Source organism: Geotrypetes seraphini, chromosome 10 (genome assembly GCF_902459505.1).
Source record: "Geotrypetes seraphini chromosome 10, aGeoSer1.1, whole genome shotgun sequence".
Classification (NCBI taxonomy): Eukaryota; Metazoa; Chordata; class Amphibia; order Gymnophiona; family Dermophiidae; genus Geotrypetes; species Geotrypetes seraphini.
In genome coordinates this window covers 59305451-59323665 of record NC_047093.1, presented here as the reverse complement: position 1 = coordinate 59323665, position 18215 = coordinate 59305451, and the positions used below count along the sequence as shown (strand labels likewise).

The 18215-nt window shown below is 42.0% G+C and overlaps 1 protein-coding gene across 3 annotated transcripts in view; it reads right to left on the bottom strand.

Annotated features, from left to right (window-relative positions):
- Positions 1-508: 508 nt before the first annotated feature.
- The window catches only part of RXRA (retinoid X receptor alpha), a 337914-nt gene continuing 320207 nt past the window's right edge, over positions 509-18215 (bottom strand). For all 3 annotated transcript variants that reach the window (XM_033960168.1, XM_033960169.1, XM_033960170.1), the window contains 5 exons: positions 16812-16941; positions 12366-12498; positions 8829-8920; positions 6965-7070; positions 509-4107 (listed from right to left, as the gene is read on the bottom strand). In XM_033960168.1, the coding sequence (XP_033816059.1) occupies positions 3960-4107; positions 6965-7070; positions 8829-8920; positions 12366-12498; positions 16812-16941 (609 nt within the window). In that variant the 3' untranslated portion in view covers positions 509-3959. The remainder of the gene's footprint in view (positions 4108-6964; positions 7071-8828; positions 8921-12365; positions 12499-16811; positions 16942-18215) is intronic.

Below are 18215 nucleotides of genomic sequence, written 5' to 3'. Positions count from 1 at the left end.
ATTTGCTTTCAATGTTGCAATAAGAAAAGAATAGAAATGGAGCCGGGGAGGGGAGAACTTGAACTGTTTTTAGACTTCTATTGTGTTTGTAACTAGTACTGTCCATCAGATAAAAGGATGCAACCAGCATTTATCAGCCACAATTCTTTCTGTATGTTTGAAATTGAATCAGTATGAAGTCATTTACCTACTGTAAGACGGAGCACAGTTTTATCCAAATGAGAAAAACAATTATAATAATTCGGATGGAGGAATGAAACAAAACACATTCATTTCAATTCTTCCTGCAGAAATTTTAATATACAGCTTTTGCAAAAAAAAAAAAAAAAAAAGTTGAAAAGAGAGCTCTCTCGCTTATCCACCTCAAAATTTTGACATTTACACAAAGAGAGAGATCACACAACATTCTGTGACAGCGGAAACACAAACAGAAAAACCATCTCAGAATACAACCAGGGATAAAATTACATTCGTACAAAAATAGAAAATTTTTTTGATGCTTTAGACATTTTTTTTTTCTTAAGCTTTTCTCTCCCTTTCTCTTTCATTTTTTTGTTAAATTACTTCTAAGGTTTAGCTGTGGTGTTGTATAGCTAAGGCCTCGCTATGGTCATCAGGGATTGCTAAAGCTATTCAGAATTTACACCACCTGCAACGGTAGCAGCATCTGAAAATAGATGCAGTTTCTTGCATTATCACCCATGTTCCCCACCCCGCCTCCCAGCCCTGTTCATTCTGGACCCCGACTTTAGCCAAGGAGAGGCTCCCAGGCGTGACTTTCATCGAGAGAGCCGGTAAAAAGAAATTATGAAGAAGGAAGTTTTTCAAGAACAAAAAAAAAAAAAACCCAATAATAATAAATGTGTAATTACTGAGGTTACTTTATGTATATTTGAGTGTGTGTATATATACAGTATATATCTACAACATGTATATGAATACACACACACGTCTGTACAAAAGAACATACCATGCACTGTAACTCCTTGATGGGGACAGCAACAGCTGCTTAACTACTCAAGACTACTTGGCACAGAGTCTGGCGATGCTCAAGGGTTGTGAGTGCTGTGTTGGTTGGCCAAGATTTCTAGTTTATTCCTCAGTGAAGCATACAGTGCTACCCACTTGCAAGGAGGTCCCAGAAGTCCTGCTGTCAATAGGCAAGGTGAGGCCTAGCATTCAGTAGCTGATTTATGGGACATTTAGGGAATTGGGGGGGGAACATTTCAGACAGCCCTAGTGAAATGCACTGGACAGGACAGATTTTCTTTTTCTCGGATAAGAGTGCACTGAAGACTACCTCAACTGTACCTCCAAAATCACTATCACTGGCTCATGATGTATGTAATAGGCTCTTGTCCTGGTGAACAATCAGTTGCAGAACATGGGACATTACAAGAAATAGCAATGAATGTTTTGGGGTTTTTTTTTCTGTTTGGTGGATGTTCCATATTCTTCCAACATCAAGTCTGAATTAAGTGGAAATAATCTTCCTACAGAAGGAACTTACACTGCAAAAGTGAGACTTGGAGGGGGGGAGATATGTCATTACTGTACTAGTACCAATAACCAGCATTTAAGAGATGGATTAGCATAGGCAAGTGTCACCACAAACCTCTCGAAACAAGCAGGCCGGGCTGCATTAAAAGCTTGTATTGGGTCTATAGACTTCAGCCTGCAGTCCATGCAGTACCCAGTACCAAAGGCAAGAAAGTGCAAAGGGACTCCCTAACTAGCCTGGCTCCTTATGTCGAGGTCTTGCTTTTTAATTTATATCTTGGAGCCCTGTGTTTCCTCTGTCTGGCTGAAGTGCTCTTCTGGAAATATAGTGCTATCGTGTTTTTATTAAAATCTATTTAATCCAAAGGGGTTCACTGTAATGCCTCTGCTGGTCAAGTAGTGGACACAGCAATAAACCTGTTTTTATTTCTAAAAATCTGTCTATCTTCAAATCAATTTAAAGTCTTGAAGCCCAGAAAATGAAAACAGAGAAAGACCTCTAGAGCCTTTGAAGCCTTCTCTATCATCTCACACATCCCCTTGGGCTCAAATGCTGTCCTTAAAGTGTTATTCTGTGACTCAGTGTTACAGGTCAATAAAACTTAAAGAATCGCCAGGCAAAGTGCCACAGACCCCCCCCCCCCCCCTCTCTAGCGGCAAAAAGTGAGAGCAAAGCAGCTGATGCTTGTGCTATCTTTAGAAAAATTAAAGATTGTCCCACCAACAAAAATTATAATTAAGATGACCAAAATTTCAACTGAACTAAACCAAGATTATGGAGAGAATATTAAGTTTGAACAGTTAAGTAGCACACTCCTTTCCTTTCCCTTGTGCACCTACTGTAACCCATTTACCACCTCTTCAGACAAATAATGGCTCGGAAATACATGTGAATAAGAAAAAGGTTAAAACGAAGCCTACCAAATGTTTGTGCAAAATCTGGAACTGGAATAGTTTGAGGTTGCTGAGGACATTGGATCGGTGTGCCAGAGGGAGGCATTCCTACCTAGTGCAGTAGGTAGGATCTTGGTTACATTTTATACCTCTCATCCCTCCAGCATTCTGGGGGTTTGTAGTCTTGGTGGTTTAATTGCAAACAAAATATATAGTGTAACACAACTCATTGAAACAAGAGCAATCACAGAGAGCTAGCCTCAAAGCAGTCATCTGGTCACCCAGCTTTTCACAGTAAACAGCAAGACGTTGCATTTACACATTGTTCCAAAGAGTGTTCTGCAGATGCAAAAATGTAATTTTTACAATCCTTAACACAAAAATATTTCTAAATGCATGCATGCATGACTTTTATTTTTATTTCTGAAAAAAACTGCACCCTTTGAAACATCTAAGCCTTTGTGCTCATTTCTTATCACGACAAGTGTCTCTCAGTTGATGATGGCGATTGGCTAATATGGATGAAAATGTCTCACTGAGGATATTCTTACTGCAGGAGCTCTTTTTGAGAGATGGAATCACTTGTTGTGGCACTTCTTGGACATCCTCTGCATTAGTGCTGACAGATGCCACAGGAACCACAGCAGCCCCAGTGTGTGCTAAAGAGGTTTGCAACAGCCTCGGCATAATGAATTTATGACAACAAAGGGTGTTGCTTCTGGTTTAACAGACAAGCGAGCACTAGAAAGTCTGAGAGGGTTCTGTTCCTATATGATAATGTTAGAATAGGCAAGGGCCTAGAATCTCAGCAGCCTTAAACTATAAAAATATTGTACAATTATAAATCTTGCATTCAACTTAGCTCAAGTTTTTTGATTGACTAGCTGTTTCCTAAGAACAAGAATCTTTGGAAAATATATTTAGATTTTGTAGCTTTACAAGAAAACAAGATGACCACTCTCCGCTGCCTTGACCTGAAAGATTGTTCAGGTTGACAGCAAGAGGTATTTTATTTTTATTTCCATTTGTTTCACACCGGATGAGGCGTGAACCCCCTCAACCCGTGTCAATTCCTCTGATGTTGAAAAGGACAGTATGTGGCAGACCCAATCGCTTTGGTTTCTGAGCAATATAATAGGATGACAGTACTGTATCTACTTAGCCCTCACACTGTCCTTGTATTCATGTGCTGAGTTCTCAGCAATTGACACTCACATGTGAGAAAAGACATCTGTAACTGAAGCTTTACTAATGACAATCTACCCCTCCTGCTTCTGATTAAAACATGTAATATTACAGGGGGAGGGCGAATGTGAGGTCCAAAGCTTCTACTCAGAAGGTCACAGATACATTTTCAGGTATAGCAGGGCAGGACACATTAAAGGTGCACAAGTCACATGTGAGGAAAATTCTGGAGGCATTCTGGATCTGGATCAAAAGCAGACAAGAAGAAGCAATATCTCCAGGGTGTGAAGAAGAGAAAAGGGGCACTGGGTGTGGAGAGGTGAAAGTGGAGGGACAGATGACTCTTGCTCCTTGCACATCAGGTGGGACCCAGCCCTGCCTTAAGTCATTTGATGGGGGGCTTCCAGCATCTCCATCAGGAAAGTATCGATGGGTGTGTCTCCTATTAGCTTGAAGAAGAAGAGGTGTTCTAGGCACTTCAGGCCAATGGATCGTAGAGCAGGTAGACGCAGAAGCAGCTTTGCAAACCTGTGGGAAGAAAGGCAGGGATGAAAGGGTAAATAAGATCAGCTTAAGATGCTTGGTTTCAACATGTGTTTACTAATGATACAAGATTGGTGGGATATGGATGGTTCAACCAAATTGTGATAATATTACAGAGTTTTTTTCATACTGATTCATGGGTTCAAATATAGCTCAGGTTGGTAGGAACTTACATGAAAAAAGGTGGTCAATAGGGGGCATGGCAGAAATAGTCACATTGTGGCCCATCAGATTTATTGCAATCTGAATTCCATTGCCCAACTAGTCACAAAAGAGGGAAGGTGAAAAGAGAGGCAGCTACCAGTGGCTTTCATAACTCCAGCCAACAGGAAGACATTTAAAATCATAATATCAAACAAATTCATGTAATAAATGACAGCAGATAAAGACCAACTGGTCCAACTAGTCTGCCTAGAATATCTCCCAGCTGCCAGGCAGAGAAACTTGACTGCTTGGAGAATAACCAATTTCACTTAGACTGCTTCCTTGTTTCTTCTTTAACATCCAAAATTTCATACTTAATCCAACACCAAGTTCTTTCTCTGCCCGACCCTTCTCTTCCAGGTCTTACCGATAAACTCTGTAATAATCTAGACAATTACCAAAACTAGTGATGCTGTCACCTGGCCAATCTGCTTCCTAGGTGCTATGGCTTTGCTTGATGGCACTTCACCACTATCAACCTGCTAGTACTGACCCAGTTGATTTCTAAGGTGCTGGAACCTGATGGTACTAATATGGCTATCACACACACTGGTAAGAGGAAAAACAGAAAAACCATCAAAAAAATTTCAACTAAACTGTGAGTTGTGCCATTATGAGTTGATCCGTGCACAATTGTTTTTGGGGGGGAAGCAGCCAATGTATTTGGCAAAACATGGCACCCTGTTAGGATATGTGGTTAACAGTGGACTAAGGGCTAGATTCTCAAAAATTTGCGGTAAAAACCGATGGACTGCTGTCACAGCCATTATTGTAACGATTTCAAAAAGGCGAGTCATTCTCAAAAAAACCGCGCATGCAAATGAGGTTGGTGGAGAGTAGCAAAGGTTCGCTAAATTTACAGGAGATGAGTCACTGGTGATAGCAATCAGTAGGTGCGCAGAATACACCTACTGTGTGCATGTGTCGGGAAAAGCAACGCCGTAAACACACTTAACACGTGCATGCCTTATTTGAGCATAATATATGCTCACATCATAGGCGCACGACACAGGTGGCTGTAGCTGTTGTAATTTGTTTTTAATGTCAAATTTTATCATGAACCACAGCCAGAAACACACAAGACACGGCTATAATAAATGCGCTCAAGAAGCGTGCTTTTGTCCACCCCTCTAAAAAAATCAAACAAACAACTACAATCTATGTGAATCATGTAATTTTTCTTTTTTTCATTAGCCACAGTCAAAACACACGCCCGAGATGCACTTTTCACGGTGCTGGCACAGTACCAATACCTCAGGACCAGTCGCTGATTTTTGGCTGCCAAAAGCCAATGCCGTGCTTGGAGAATCACTTGGCGATGTTGAAGGATCCACTGGAGTGCTTGTTTAAATATTGATAAGCCCATATGCATGGCAAAATCGGAGACTGCTAAAAAACCCGGAAAAGACCGCAGTAAGCTGTTTCAATAATCCACCGCTAAAACACATGCATGCTAAACTGGCTGGAACCAATTTAGCAACCGCGTTAAAGGCAACCTTAAGTTTTGAGAATCTGGCCCTAAGTTACAATGTGGGACGTGACTGGAGCTTGCTTTTATTCATTTTGAGAAAACTATGCCAAGAACTAGTGGAGTTTTTTTATGCCAATGACGTGATGAAAGACAGCCTTTTTTTACTCTGTGGTAATGTGCTGTCGTATGTTTTGAAGCTTTTTTTCTCCACTTTTTTGTCATCGTTGTGCACACTTTCTCGAATGAGCAACCCCCCGATGGACATATGTTAAAACAGTTTAGTTGAAATTTTTTTGACCAATAGGCATGTCCCATAACCACTGGTTTCATTAGGTCTCATGCATTGACCATCCTGCAATTATTCACACTTTTTGTCTTACTTTTAAAAAAAATGTGGAACTCTTCTATCCACCTAACAACTCCAGCTGCAGAAACCTTTCTCTATCTAGGGTTACCAGATGTCTGGGGAAACCCAGACATGTCCTCTTTATAGAGGACTGTCCAGGTTCCTGGATGGACTTTCCAAAACCCGGCAGTTCGTCTGGGTTTTGGAAAACCCCAAGCTCCGGCCTTGTCTGGAGGGCGTTCAACAAGCATGCGTGGATGATATCACACGCATCCGCGCCTGCTGGAGGCCCTCCAAACGCGGCCTGGAGGTCGGGAAAAAGAAAAGCGGCTTTTGGGGTGGGGGCGGGGCTGGAGGTAGAACAGGGTGGAGCTGGAGGCGGAACAGGGCAGGGCTGGAGGCGGGACAAGGGAGGGCTGAGGTGGAACAGGGCGGGGCCATGTGTCCAGGTTTTTCCTTCTTTAAATCTGGTAGCCCTACCCACAACTCTAGCTGCTGAAAGGATGCCAGTAACTGAGGGACTATAAGGATCCTGCTACTACTACTATTTATTATTTCTATAGCGCTGAAAGGCGTACGCAGCGCTGTACATTTTAACATACAATAGACAGTCCCTGCTCAGAAAAGCTTACAATCTAATTTAGACAGAACATTTCAGGGTTGGGGAGGTTATAGTGGGTGTGGGTATCTGACAGCAGTGAGGAGGAGTTAAGAGTTGAAAGCATGGACAATGTCACTGACGGCATGGCGCAAAGCCGTGAGGTTGCATCATCTGCACACCAATGACTGTGGGACTATGGTATCTTTAGCAGAGCACACACCTTCCTGGTTGGTCTGGGTATTTGTGTTTGCAGTATGCCTCCAGTGATGCGTATACTTTCTCGCGCAGTGCTTCTACCTCTATGGGGCTGGAGAGGCCCTTTGAGTCTGAAACATACAAAAAAAGAGCATCAAAATGGCAGCTCTCAGTTAAGCATTGATTTTCATTTAAAAGAACAACAACTACTGTATTGCCCACTCTTATATTTATTTATTCAATTTTCTATACAGTTCTCCCGAGGGAGCTTAGAACGGTTTATATGAATTTGTTCAGGTACTCAAGCATTTTTCCTGTCTGTGCTGGTGGGCTCACAATCTATCTAATGTACCTGGGGCAATAGGGGATTAAGTGACTTGTACAGGGTCACAAGGAGCAGTGTGGGTTTGAACCCACAACCTCAGGGTGCTGAGGCTGGAGCTTTAACCACTACAGTACACTCTCTTAAGTTAAAAGGGGATAGATTCCATACAAACATAAGGAGAGTGGTAGAAATCTGAAAGCTGTTATAGGGGAAAGCACCCTCCAAGGATTCAAGACAAGGTTAGACATGTTCCTGCTGAACCAGAACATCCACAGGTAAGGCTAGACTCAATCAGGGCACTGGTCTTTGACCTAAGGGCTGTCGCGTGAGCGGACTGCTGGGCATGATGGACCACTGGTCTGACCCAGCAGCGGCAATTCTTATGTTCCACCTTATCTATTTCCCCTATACTCTACATTATAGATGGAGAGATAGCCTCAGACATAGAGTGGCTGAACCTTTATGTGCTTTAGCATCGAGTTTGATTAGTCACTCATAATTTCAATCTTAGGCCATACCACCAGCCATCCTCATTACATACCCTTGTATAATTTTATCTTTTTGTCTTTTTTTTTATCTTTGTTATTGTATATATCACTGTTTTTATCGCTATTTTCCAAATATCATTCTTAAAACTCCTAAATAAATAATTTTACTTAAAACATTTTTCTTTATCTATTTGTGGGGAAGCTAGTGTCAGTACTTTCTTATGGCGTACTCATGAACGGGTTTTCCACATTTCCTCATCAATCGTAGTGTTCACAACATTAGGAAATATAGTATTGATCCGTACAAGAAGCACTGCCAGCTGCTTAGAATTTCACATATTTGCATTACTTCGCATGTTATCATATGCAATCACTTTTTCTTCTGTGGTAGTACTTAGCTTTTTGTTTCTGTGCTAATGTATAAACCGCTTCTCTACATATCCAACGCGGCCAGCGTTTTGCGGTATACAAATCTTAACCGTTGCTTCAGGGAGTCATTGGTGGTGTGGCCTAGGCCTAGGTGGTGTGGCCTATGATTGAAATTATGAGTGACTAATCAAAGTCAATGCTAAAGCACATAACGGTGCAGCCACTCTAACCCCCTCTTCTAGTAAACCGCGCTAGCGGTTTTAGCGCTGGGAGCCGCGCTGCTTCCGACGCTCATTGAGTTCCTATGAGCGTTGGGAGTAGCGTGGGCCATTCAGTGTGGTTTAATAGAAGAGGGGGTAAGTCTGAGGCTATCTCTCCACCTATAATGTAGAGTATAGGGGAAATAGATAAGGTGAATATAAGGGTGGGCAATATAGTAGTTGTTCTTGTTCTTTTCAATGAAAATGAATGTATAAATTATCAAAGTTTGAAATGTCAATAAAGATTTATAAAAAAAAAAAAATGTTTATAGTGTTAAATATACTAATACAGTGTAGCTCTCAGTTAAGGTCACACCATTGAGGATAGCGACCAACAAGCCTCAGATGAAAGTCTAGAGCCTCTTTAAACGGCACTAACCCCCTTTAATTCCACCCAGCCTCCCACCCCTCCAAAAACCCAAGCACTCTTTTAGCCAAGTTGCATACCAGGGTTAAAGAGAACAATCGCTCGCAAACAGCCCAGTTCTGTCTTATCCATCTGCATGTCACGCATTTTAGAAACAAGTTCTGTGAGGACTCTAAAAAAAAAAAAAGCAGCTTTAAATTAGCCTAAAGTGCCATTATCCTCGACTTCCAAAGGCAACCAAGTGCAAAAGATTTATTCGCTTCCATAATACAGGCTCCAGAATCCCACAAATCCCACACCGTCTACTGTAACAACAGTAGATGTAAAATCAGTCAACTTATAAAGAACATGCTTAGCTGGTCTCAAGAGTGCTCTAAGAGAAATGAAAAGGGCATATCTATTTTCCATTTATATATTTTTTGAAAGATAAAATCAGTCAAGCAAACCCTGCCTAGCACCACCTGGACAGTCCCAGGAACCATGACATCAGCTGTGGAAGCTAAGAGAACAAACTAACTTTTCTTCTGTTCAACTAACCTCATCTCCCCAGTGCTCATACCAAAAGGAGGTAGCTTCACTGAAAGTTTAGGGAAGACATGAGATGAGCTTTCAGAGAGCCTGGAATGGACAGAGCAGCCAGTGCTATGTAGAAAAGATAAGGCAGATGCACGGCCTCAGGGAGGGGCGGATATGCTGTCAGGACGTGTCATTAAACTCAACTACAACAAATGTTTCCAGAAATCTCTGGAATCTGGTGAAGCCAAAAAAATAACTGTGGCTGCCCTAGAGGTCTAATTATATTATATGCTTCCACTGCCTTCCAAAATTACCCTCTCCCCCCTTTTACAAAGCCGCGCTAGTGGCTGCTCTGTGACAAAAGCCTCGAAGCCCTTTAAATCTCTATGGGCTACGAGGCAGTTACCGCAGTGGCTTGCAAGGCTTTGTAAATTTCAAAGGCAGATGAGTGGATGAATTTAGGAATTTTGTCTTCGCTGAGAACAGAGGGCCACTGTGATGACACACTCAGAAAGTTAATAATCCACCCTTAATTCTACCACGTTAATATGTAACACTGACAAATTTAACCTGTAAACTATATATTATGTACGATATATTAGTATTAGATCCCTAGTATGTGTCGTTAGGATAAAAACTTGAATTGAAAAATCTTGCACTGTAACTATGGCAAATTGCAACCTGTAAACTGTATATTAGGTATATTGGTATTAGATCCTTAGAATGCATCAAGTTAAGTTAAAAACTTGTACCAAAACCCCTCCCCAAAAACTTGTACTATAACTACGGCAAATTGTAACCTGGTAACTGTATATTACACTTCCCCCTCCCTATTCGCAGTTTTGAAGTTCGCGGTTTTGATGATCTGCGTTTTTTCCCCAGCCCCCCCTCCCCCCCTCAGAATCGCTCATTGGCATCGAAAAAAAAAACGGCCCTGGGACTTGGAGGGAGGCAATCAGAGGCGAACGGAAGCGACGGGGGGAGAGGGCAATCGGAGACTACAACAGGGAGTTCCTGTTGTAGTCTCGTGAGACCATGGGAACTCAGCAGCATGGCTCTGCATGGGGCAGGAGTGTAGGAAGATCGCTCCTGCCCCGCATCATCGCTAGACCACCAGGTAAGGTCCGGGGGTGGGTCAGAGCTGGCCAAAAGTTATTCCTGATTTTTCCCTATTTGCGGGCCAGCTCTTCCCCTAAACCCCGTGAATAGGGAGGGAGAAGTGTATGCATAACCCATTCTGAGCTCTTTGGGGAGGGTGAGATAGAAAATTAAATAAATAATACTGTCATACAACCAGAGATCATGTAATTCAGGGGTGTCCAACCTGCGGCCCAATGAAGTATTTTGAGTGGCCCCGGTCAAGGACGATACAGTGTTTTCCTTGCTGCCCCTGGGTGTTTACTGTCTTGCTGGCTCCCTCCTGTGTCTTACTGCAGCGTTTGCATGTTTGTACGGCTCCAGAAAGATTTTTTTCGGCCAATGCAGCCCAGTGAAGCCAAAAGGTTGGACACCCCCAATGTAATTCAAGGGACTCCTCTACCACAAGCATGAGGTGTTCAAGATGAAATCTGCAGGTAATTAGGAGATTCAGGACTTCTAAAAGGAAATGATAATGCTGACTGCCCTTAGGCACTAAGCTGGGGAACAGGAGAGAACGGAGGGCGCTGAAAGCAACTCTGGATTGGGTCCAGCAATTGCCCTGTACATATAGGAACTCATTTTCAAAAGAGAAACACATCTCAAGAGTGGCACAAAGCAATAGGTGGACATTTTTCTTGCAGAAACATTGACGTAGCGATTTTCAAAACTCAAAATTAGAGCGTTTTACTCTGCAGCTCGTCTAAATCACATGGGGGTGTACTGGAGGCATGTTTTGGGCGGGACTCGAGCAGACTTAAAGCCTGGATATTTATTAGCAATAGTGAAACAAAACAAAATAAAAAAAAGCATCCAAGGCAAAAAAACAAGTACGTGTTTATCTAGACCTGCTTTAATCACAACTAAATCAGAAAAAGGTGCTTTGACTAGATGACTACTTTAGAAACGAAGGCATGACCCTTCCTTAATTCCCACCTCCATGGAATGTGATAATGACAATAGATACCAGGTTCCATGACAACTCCAGATATTATGGCCATTCCTAAGAAGGCAGCAAGCAAGCGGATGGAGTAGCCTAGTGGTCAGTGCAGTGGACAATAGAACCCAGGTTCAAATCCCACTTTAATTATTTTATTTCATTACAAATATATGAGTCCTCCTGGAACATAGAAATAGCTCATGTACCTATATATATAGTCTAAGGCTTCTATCAAACTGCACTAGCAGTTTATAGGGCAGTGAGCTGCGCTGAATGGCCCGCACTGCTCCCAACCCTCATAGAGTTTGGGCCATTCAGCGCGGCTCTCTACGCTAAAAACTGTTAGCGCAGTTTGATAGAAGAGGCCCTAAGTGACATGTAAGTCTGAGGTTTATTGAAATGATGGACCTTTAAGTTCAGTACGATGTCTGTTCCTAGAAGGCTCACAGTACAAAATGAAGGGGTTTCAGTGGGATTTGTACTTGGGTGTCTTTATGTGAAGACCACTAGGTTACCCCTCTGCACTTCTGGGATAACTATGTGGCCAGTTTACTAGGAATGTGAAGGTTGCGCAGGTTATGTGAAGGTTGTAAATTTGTTATTTCTGATTTGGATGTCTTATTGTACTCTGCATAGAATTGAAGGATATATGGAATATACATTTTTAAAATAAATAAATGCTATCACTATGGTTTGTTTTTCAAAGTTTTTCCCTGGAACTTTTTTTTTTCTTTGGGGGGGGGAGGTCGAAAATGACACTTACAGATGGACGTTTTTAGCATTAAAATGTCTACCTTATAGCCATAATCAAACCAGAAATTTAGATATTTTTCTGATTCAATTATGACTGTGAGCTAGGTGGTGGGGGAGAGTGGGGTGGGGGGGAGGGTTGAGACATTTTCAGCACAACCTTCTCAATCTGGACTTAGACGCCCCACTGAAAATGCCCCTCATACTCATATGGACAGACACATAAGTGGACAGGTAAATACAAAACCTGTTTTACCCAGCATGAACTTTTTACCTGTCGAAGATGGCACCGACTCCTGCACTGTGAGCGCTATTCCGGTGGACATGCAAGCCAGTCGCAAGTAAGATCCCATCTTTCACTGCAATTGAACGGTGGGAGAACGAGGCAATCAGGAGTTCATTCCAGCCTGCAGTCAAATTTCAAGAAATAAGTTAAAACACAAAAAAAGGTCTACCAAAGTAGCTCCACAAGAACAAACCACAAAGCAAAGAATGGACAAAAAGTGTAGAACTGGTATCTTGTTGCCCAATTTATTTCAAAAAAATGGTGCAAAGATAACATAGTAAAATATACAATGACACGAAATTCACAGTACAATAGTGGCACAGACCCAACACGGGCTGTGTTTCGCTCGTGACAACGACCTTCTTCCGGGGTCCTAAAATACTAATTATTGAGGCATGTATAAGAAAAGATATAATAATATGTGTTGAGAAGGGAAATGTCAGAGGAAGGGAGAAAGTGAGATACAGAACCTCATGATCCATGTAAAGAAACAGGAAAGACGTCCACCAGATGTGTGAACTGGAAAAATAACAATAATATCATCCGAATGTGAGCAGATGAGCTTGTTCCATACCAAAATGCATACGTGAGATATGGTCTAGATGGATGAATCCCACCTCAAAAACCAGAGACAGGAAAATGTCCAGTGATGAGAAGAAGATATAGGGCTCCTTTTATCAAGCCGCGCTAGTGGGGTTAACACACGCGACTTTTCATCACGCGTTAACCCCCACGCTAGCCATAAACTACCGCCTGCTCAAGAGGAAGCGGTAGCGGCTAGCCTGTCCCACGGTGTAGCTCACGCTATCACGCACGTTAAACCGCTAGCGCAGCTTGATAAAAGGAGCCCATAATAAAAAATGATATGAAAAGAAGATATGGTAAATTAATGTAATGTAATTTATTTCTTATATACCGCTATATCCGTTAGGTTCTAAGCGGTTTACAGAAAATATACATTAAGATTAGAAATAAGAAAGGTACTTGAAAAATTCCCTTACTGTCCCGAAGGCTCACAATCTAACTAAAGTACCTGGAGGGTAATAGAGAAGTGAAAAGTAGAGTTAGAGGAAAAATAAAAATAAAATAAACATTTTAACAAGACAGCATTGATCTAAATATTTTGGAAGGTAGACGAGAGGAGAGAAAGGAATAGAAGCAGAAGGGGGAGTCGTTGAACATTAGAATTCTGGAGAAATTTAAATGATAGAAATAGAACAAAACAAAGACAAAAGGCAAAAATTAACACATCCGCACAGCGACTAACACTTATGTGCAGGAAGGAAAAAGGTGACTGCGCGCCGTTCTTTATATAACTCATATCTCTTTCTTTTAAACCCTGTTACCTGGCTTTTCAAGAGAGAGGGGCCCCAGATGTCAGTGGGAGGTTTTATATAACATTATTGTACGTCAACCGGTAATGGAGCAGCCATAGTAGCACCATATGAGTGGCTTTTGAGAGCTCTGCTCCCTGCATATTTCAAATCGTTCGTGATAGCTTTTTATAGATGTATTGTTAGTCCATTCAAAAGGCCCACATACCCCAGTGGTCTCTGACATTGCAGCCACGATATTTTGTTCAAGTGGAAAGAGCTAAAAGAAAGCTCTTCGTCTTTCAAAAGCAAAAAGCAGAGACAATGGAGACAATTTTCAAACTGTCTGCAGGTACGACTTTGTGTGAAATGGGAAAATAGGCACAAACCTTCCCTTTGAAATGATGCTGGGTGCAAAGTAGGAACAGACTAATGCACATGGCTTATTTGTTGCAATTAAATTTATGGAAAGTAAAGTTTCAAGTTTATTAAAAATTTGATTAATTGTCTATCATGGTTTCTAGGCGATGTACATTAAAATATGGGAACATAAAAAACAAAACTATATGGGACAAATTACTTGGTCGGAGACAGACTCACTATAAAACAAAAGGGATGGGGTAGAACTACAATAAATTCAAGAAAAGTAAACATAAAGAGGTAAACTACAAGAGGAAGTGAAGAAGGGGAGGGACATTCTTATTCATCTCTCTGACTTTGCAAAATTGGAAAAGAAGGGAAGACATCGTAGCTCAAAGGCGTTTTTTTAAAGGAAACATTTTAATGCCCCTTTAAATTTGTCTAAGTTTTTTTCTTCTCTAATGTGAAGGGGTAAAGAATTCCAAATGAGGAGGGCTGTAACTGAGAATATTGTCGTGCGACGAGTGTTAACAGTCTTTAGCAAGGGAACGAATAATAAATGTTGGGTAGTAGATCTGAGAGCTCTGGGGGGGGGAAACATGGGGGATGAGAAATTTGTCAATAAAGGCAGGAACCTTACTCCCTCTTCTACGAAACTGCGCTAGCAATTTCTAGCGCGGGGAGCCACGCTGAATGGCCCACGCTGCTCCCGACGCTCATAGAGTTCCTATGAGCGTCGGGAGCAGCGCGGGCCATTCAGCACAGCTCCACGTGCTAGAAACTGCTAGCGCAGTTTCGTAGAAGAGGGGGTTAGTTGTTTGTGTTTTAAAGGTTAACAAAGCAATTTTATAAGTTATTCTGTGGGGGATGGGAAGCCAATTCATACATTTGAAAATATGATCTACAAGCCTTTCTGATCCTGCCCAAAAACATGCTCCAAGAAGCATCAACCTTGAATCTGGCTAAACGTACATACGCATAGATCCATGTGCATTCTAGCCAAACTGAGACAGTGATTTCTGTCCCCCTCCCTGATGTAGACAATATTCAAAACATGGGCATATTGATAATAAGGTGGCTTTTATTTCACAGCCTCCTCACTTAGGACCCCTTTAAAAAAGCCACGTTAATGATATTTCTGTGGCAAATACACAGAAGCCCATAGGAGGGCAGGAGGGGGTAAAACATGGGACTTTCCCACCTGTAGCATATGCAAAAAATAATACAAGAGCATTTACCACTTCCTCTTTAGGAGACACTAAGGCCCTGATTCTATAAAAGACGCCTACAGTTAGACACCTAAATCAGCATGCCTAGCCTATCCAGGTGCCTAACCTAATTTTTTTAATTGGCTTAATTGGCACTGATAATTGAAAGCATCATTAACAAACAATTTAAAAAGTAATTAACTGAGCGGCTCCTAAGTAGGTGTCTGTACTGAGACACCTAACGGCAAGTAGGCATGATTAGAGGTGGATGCAGGGCTGTGTTTGTGTGGGGAATGACTTCGGCACACTCATTTAGGTAAAGAAACTCTGGCCTAAAGGGCATTACACCTAAGGATTTAGGGGGAAATTCTGTATAGAATGCCAGTCTCAGCAGCTGCCTAAGATATGGCTGAGAATAGCACATGTCTACCCTAAGGGACAGATGCCTAACCTCACCTAACAACCCCCGCTCCCCCCCCCCCACACACACACACACTTCTATAACCGGCGCCCATGTCACAGGCGCCGGTTACAGAATTATACTTGCCTGATCAGGGATCCCTTGCCATCAGCTGATCACAGCACGATAATCCCCAATCAGCTGAACCAGACTCCCTGAAGCCACAGCTTCAGGGAGTCCTGCTGGCTCAGCTGATTGGGTGGGAAAATACCCCTGCCATGATTAGATGAGCAGCTTTAGCAGGGAAGCCCCCATGTAAAGTCCCCCGGCAGGAAGGATGCCCACTCCCTCCTACCGCCATCTCCACAGAAGTTCCCAACCCCCCTGAACCAGCGACACCCCCCTCCAGACCCTCCCAGACACGCCCCCATGGGGCGTCATCATCCTGTGTGCCTCCTACCCTTGCTATGCCACTGTTTACAATAGCTGATGAGAGAAGGGAAAATTTTTTAAATAGAGGGCATAAATTGAGGTTGCGAGGTAGTAATATTAGGAAATTCTTTCTCATGGAAGGGGTGGTTGATGTCTGGAATGCCCTTCCAAGGGAGGTGGTGGAGAAGAAAACAGTGACAGAATTCAGAAAAGCATGGGATGAACACAGTGTCTCTCTAATTAGAAAATGAATGACATTAATTGAAGAACAAGGGCTGGTACTAGGCAGCCTTGCATGATCTGTGCTCCGTATATGGCAATTCGGTTTAGAATGGGTTGTGGAGAGCTTCAATGGAAACTCCAATAATTTAGAACACGAGGAAGGTGCTGGGTGGATTTTTACGGTCTGTATCCCGCAAATGATTAAATGGCTTGGATAGGCTGGAGTGAGCTTTGATGGCAGCTCCAGTAGTTGGAACCCAAGGTATCAAGCTTTGATAGTAACTCCAGTAGGTCCAGGTGGACTTCTACAGTCTAGCACACAGTAATATCAAAGAAAAAAATGATTCAATTTAAGCATGAATTTTTATAATAAGTATAACTGTTAGTCAGATTGGATGGCCCATTCAGGTCTTTATCTGCCATCATTTACTATGTTACTATATAAATAATCCCAGTTCCTGCATTCACTATTCCTCTCTCCTTTTTTAGCGGCACTTACCTGCCCTCAGAAGGATAACCTGATCATCCAAAGGCAATTCCGAAAAATGAGGGATTCTCTTTGCCCATTCTACCAAAGTGAAGAGTTGCTTGTCTGCTGCTTGACAAATATTGGTCACAGGGTCATTGGGCTGGAAAGAGAAAGAGGAAATTAGCAGAAGTGCAAAGCCCAAGTGAGAGAGAATCCAGTCTTGCTGGAATAGGGAGGAGAGGATTTCAGATGTGCTGGGGATGGGTAGACTTTTGCCCCGCAGCTCTTAGAAGGTTGGGGAAGATCCTCTAGCACTTGAGAATAAAGAACTTCAATGGACACATTGCTAAATGGATGGAAAATTCCTAAGAAGTGTCTGTGAGAATCTCCCTTACATATCCAAGTATAGACCACTCTGAGATTTACAAGGAGATCAAGACTTGAGTGAGCTGTATCGGATCAAAGGGATTTCAGGGGTGAGGGAACAGAACAAACAGGAAGCTAACCTGAGAAATAAGAAGCTACTCCTCATGTGTGACACATTATGCTTTTAGTATTAATAGCCAAAGAGGGCCATTTTTCAAAAGGGCATCTGAGTCCGATTCAGACGTTTCCCCCCAAACGTCCAAATTCGGAGGCTCAGAAACATCCATTTTCGAAAAGCGAACCCATTGGAATTAGGTGTGCTCTGAAGACTGGGTTGAGAATGGTCTCCTTATATGCAATCTTCTTGTAAAGCCATCATTTATAATCAATTAGTGCAAACTATATAGTTGAAAAAGTCTATAAAGATGGGAAAGTAGAAATCAACACATAATACAAGGGCTGGTCGCTGCTAAGACCCCCTGGTAATTTTCCCAGCGAAGTATTGAATGCAATTGACCCTCAGAAATGCCACCAGCCACTCAAATATGTTTCATAGTGGTTGGATTTGTACATTATATCCTCACCGGGCCATTTTTGTTTTGTTTTGTTTTTAAATTTATGAATATCTTAGTTTTTCATAAAGTGCAACCTATAGAGTGGTCGCATCATGGGAAACACATTCTAATCGAGGGATCACAGCCCTGATGAAACCCGTGTTGGGTGAAACATGTTGGTGATAGTATCCCTTAGAATGGACCAGTATAGCTAAGCTAAGTATTAGCTCTTATCTACAATAAGTTTTACTTTGCCACTATTGCACTTTATGAAAAACTAAGATATTCACAAATTTAAAAACAAAACAAAAATGGCCCGGTGAGGATATAATGTATAAATCCAACCACTATGAAACATATTTGAGTGGCTGGTGACATTTCTGAGGGTCAATTGCATTCAATACTTCGCTGGGAAAATTACCAGGGGGTCTTAGCAGTGACCAGCCCTCCTTATATGCAAGGCAAATTACATGAAGCTTCATTAAGGTTTCCCCAGCATATTTAGGAAAACACG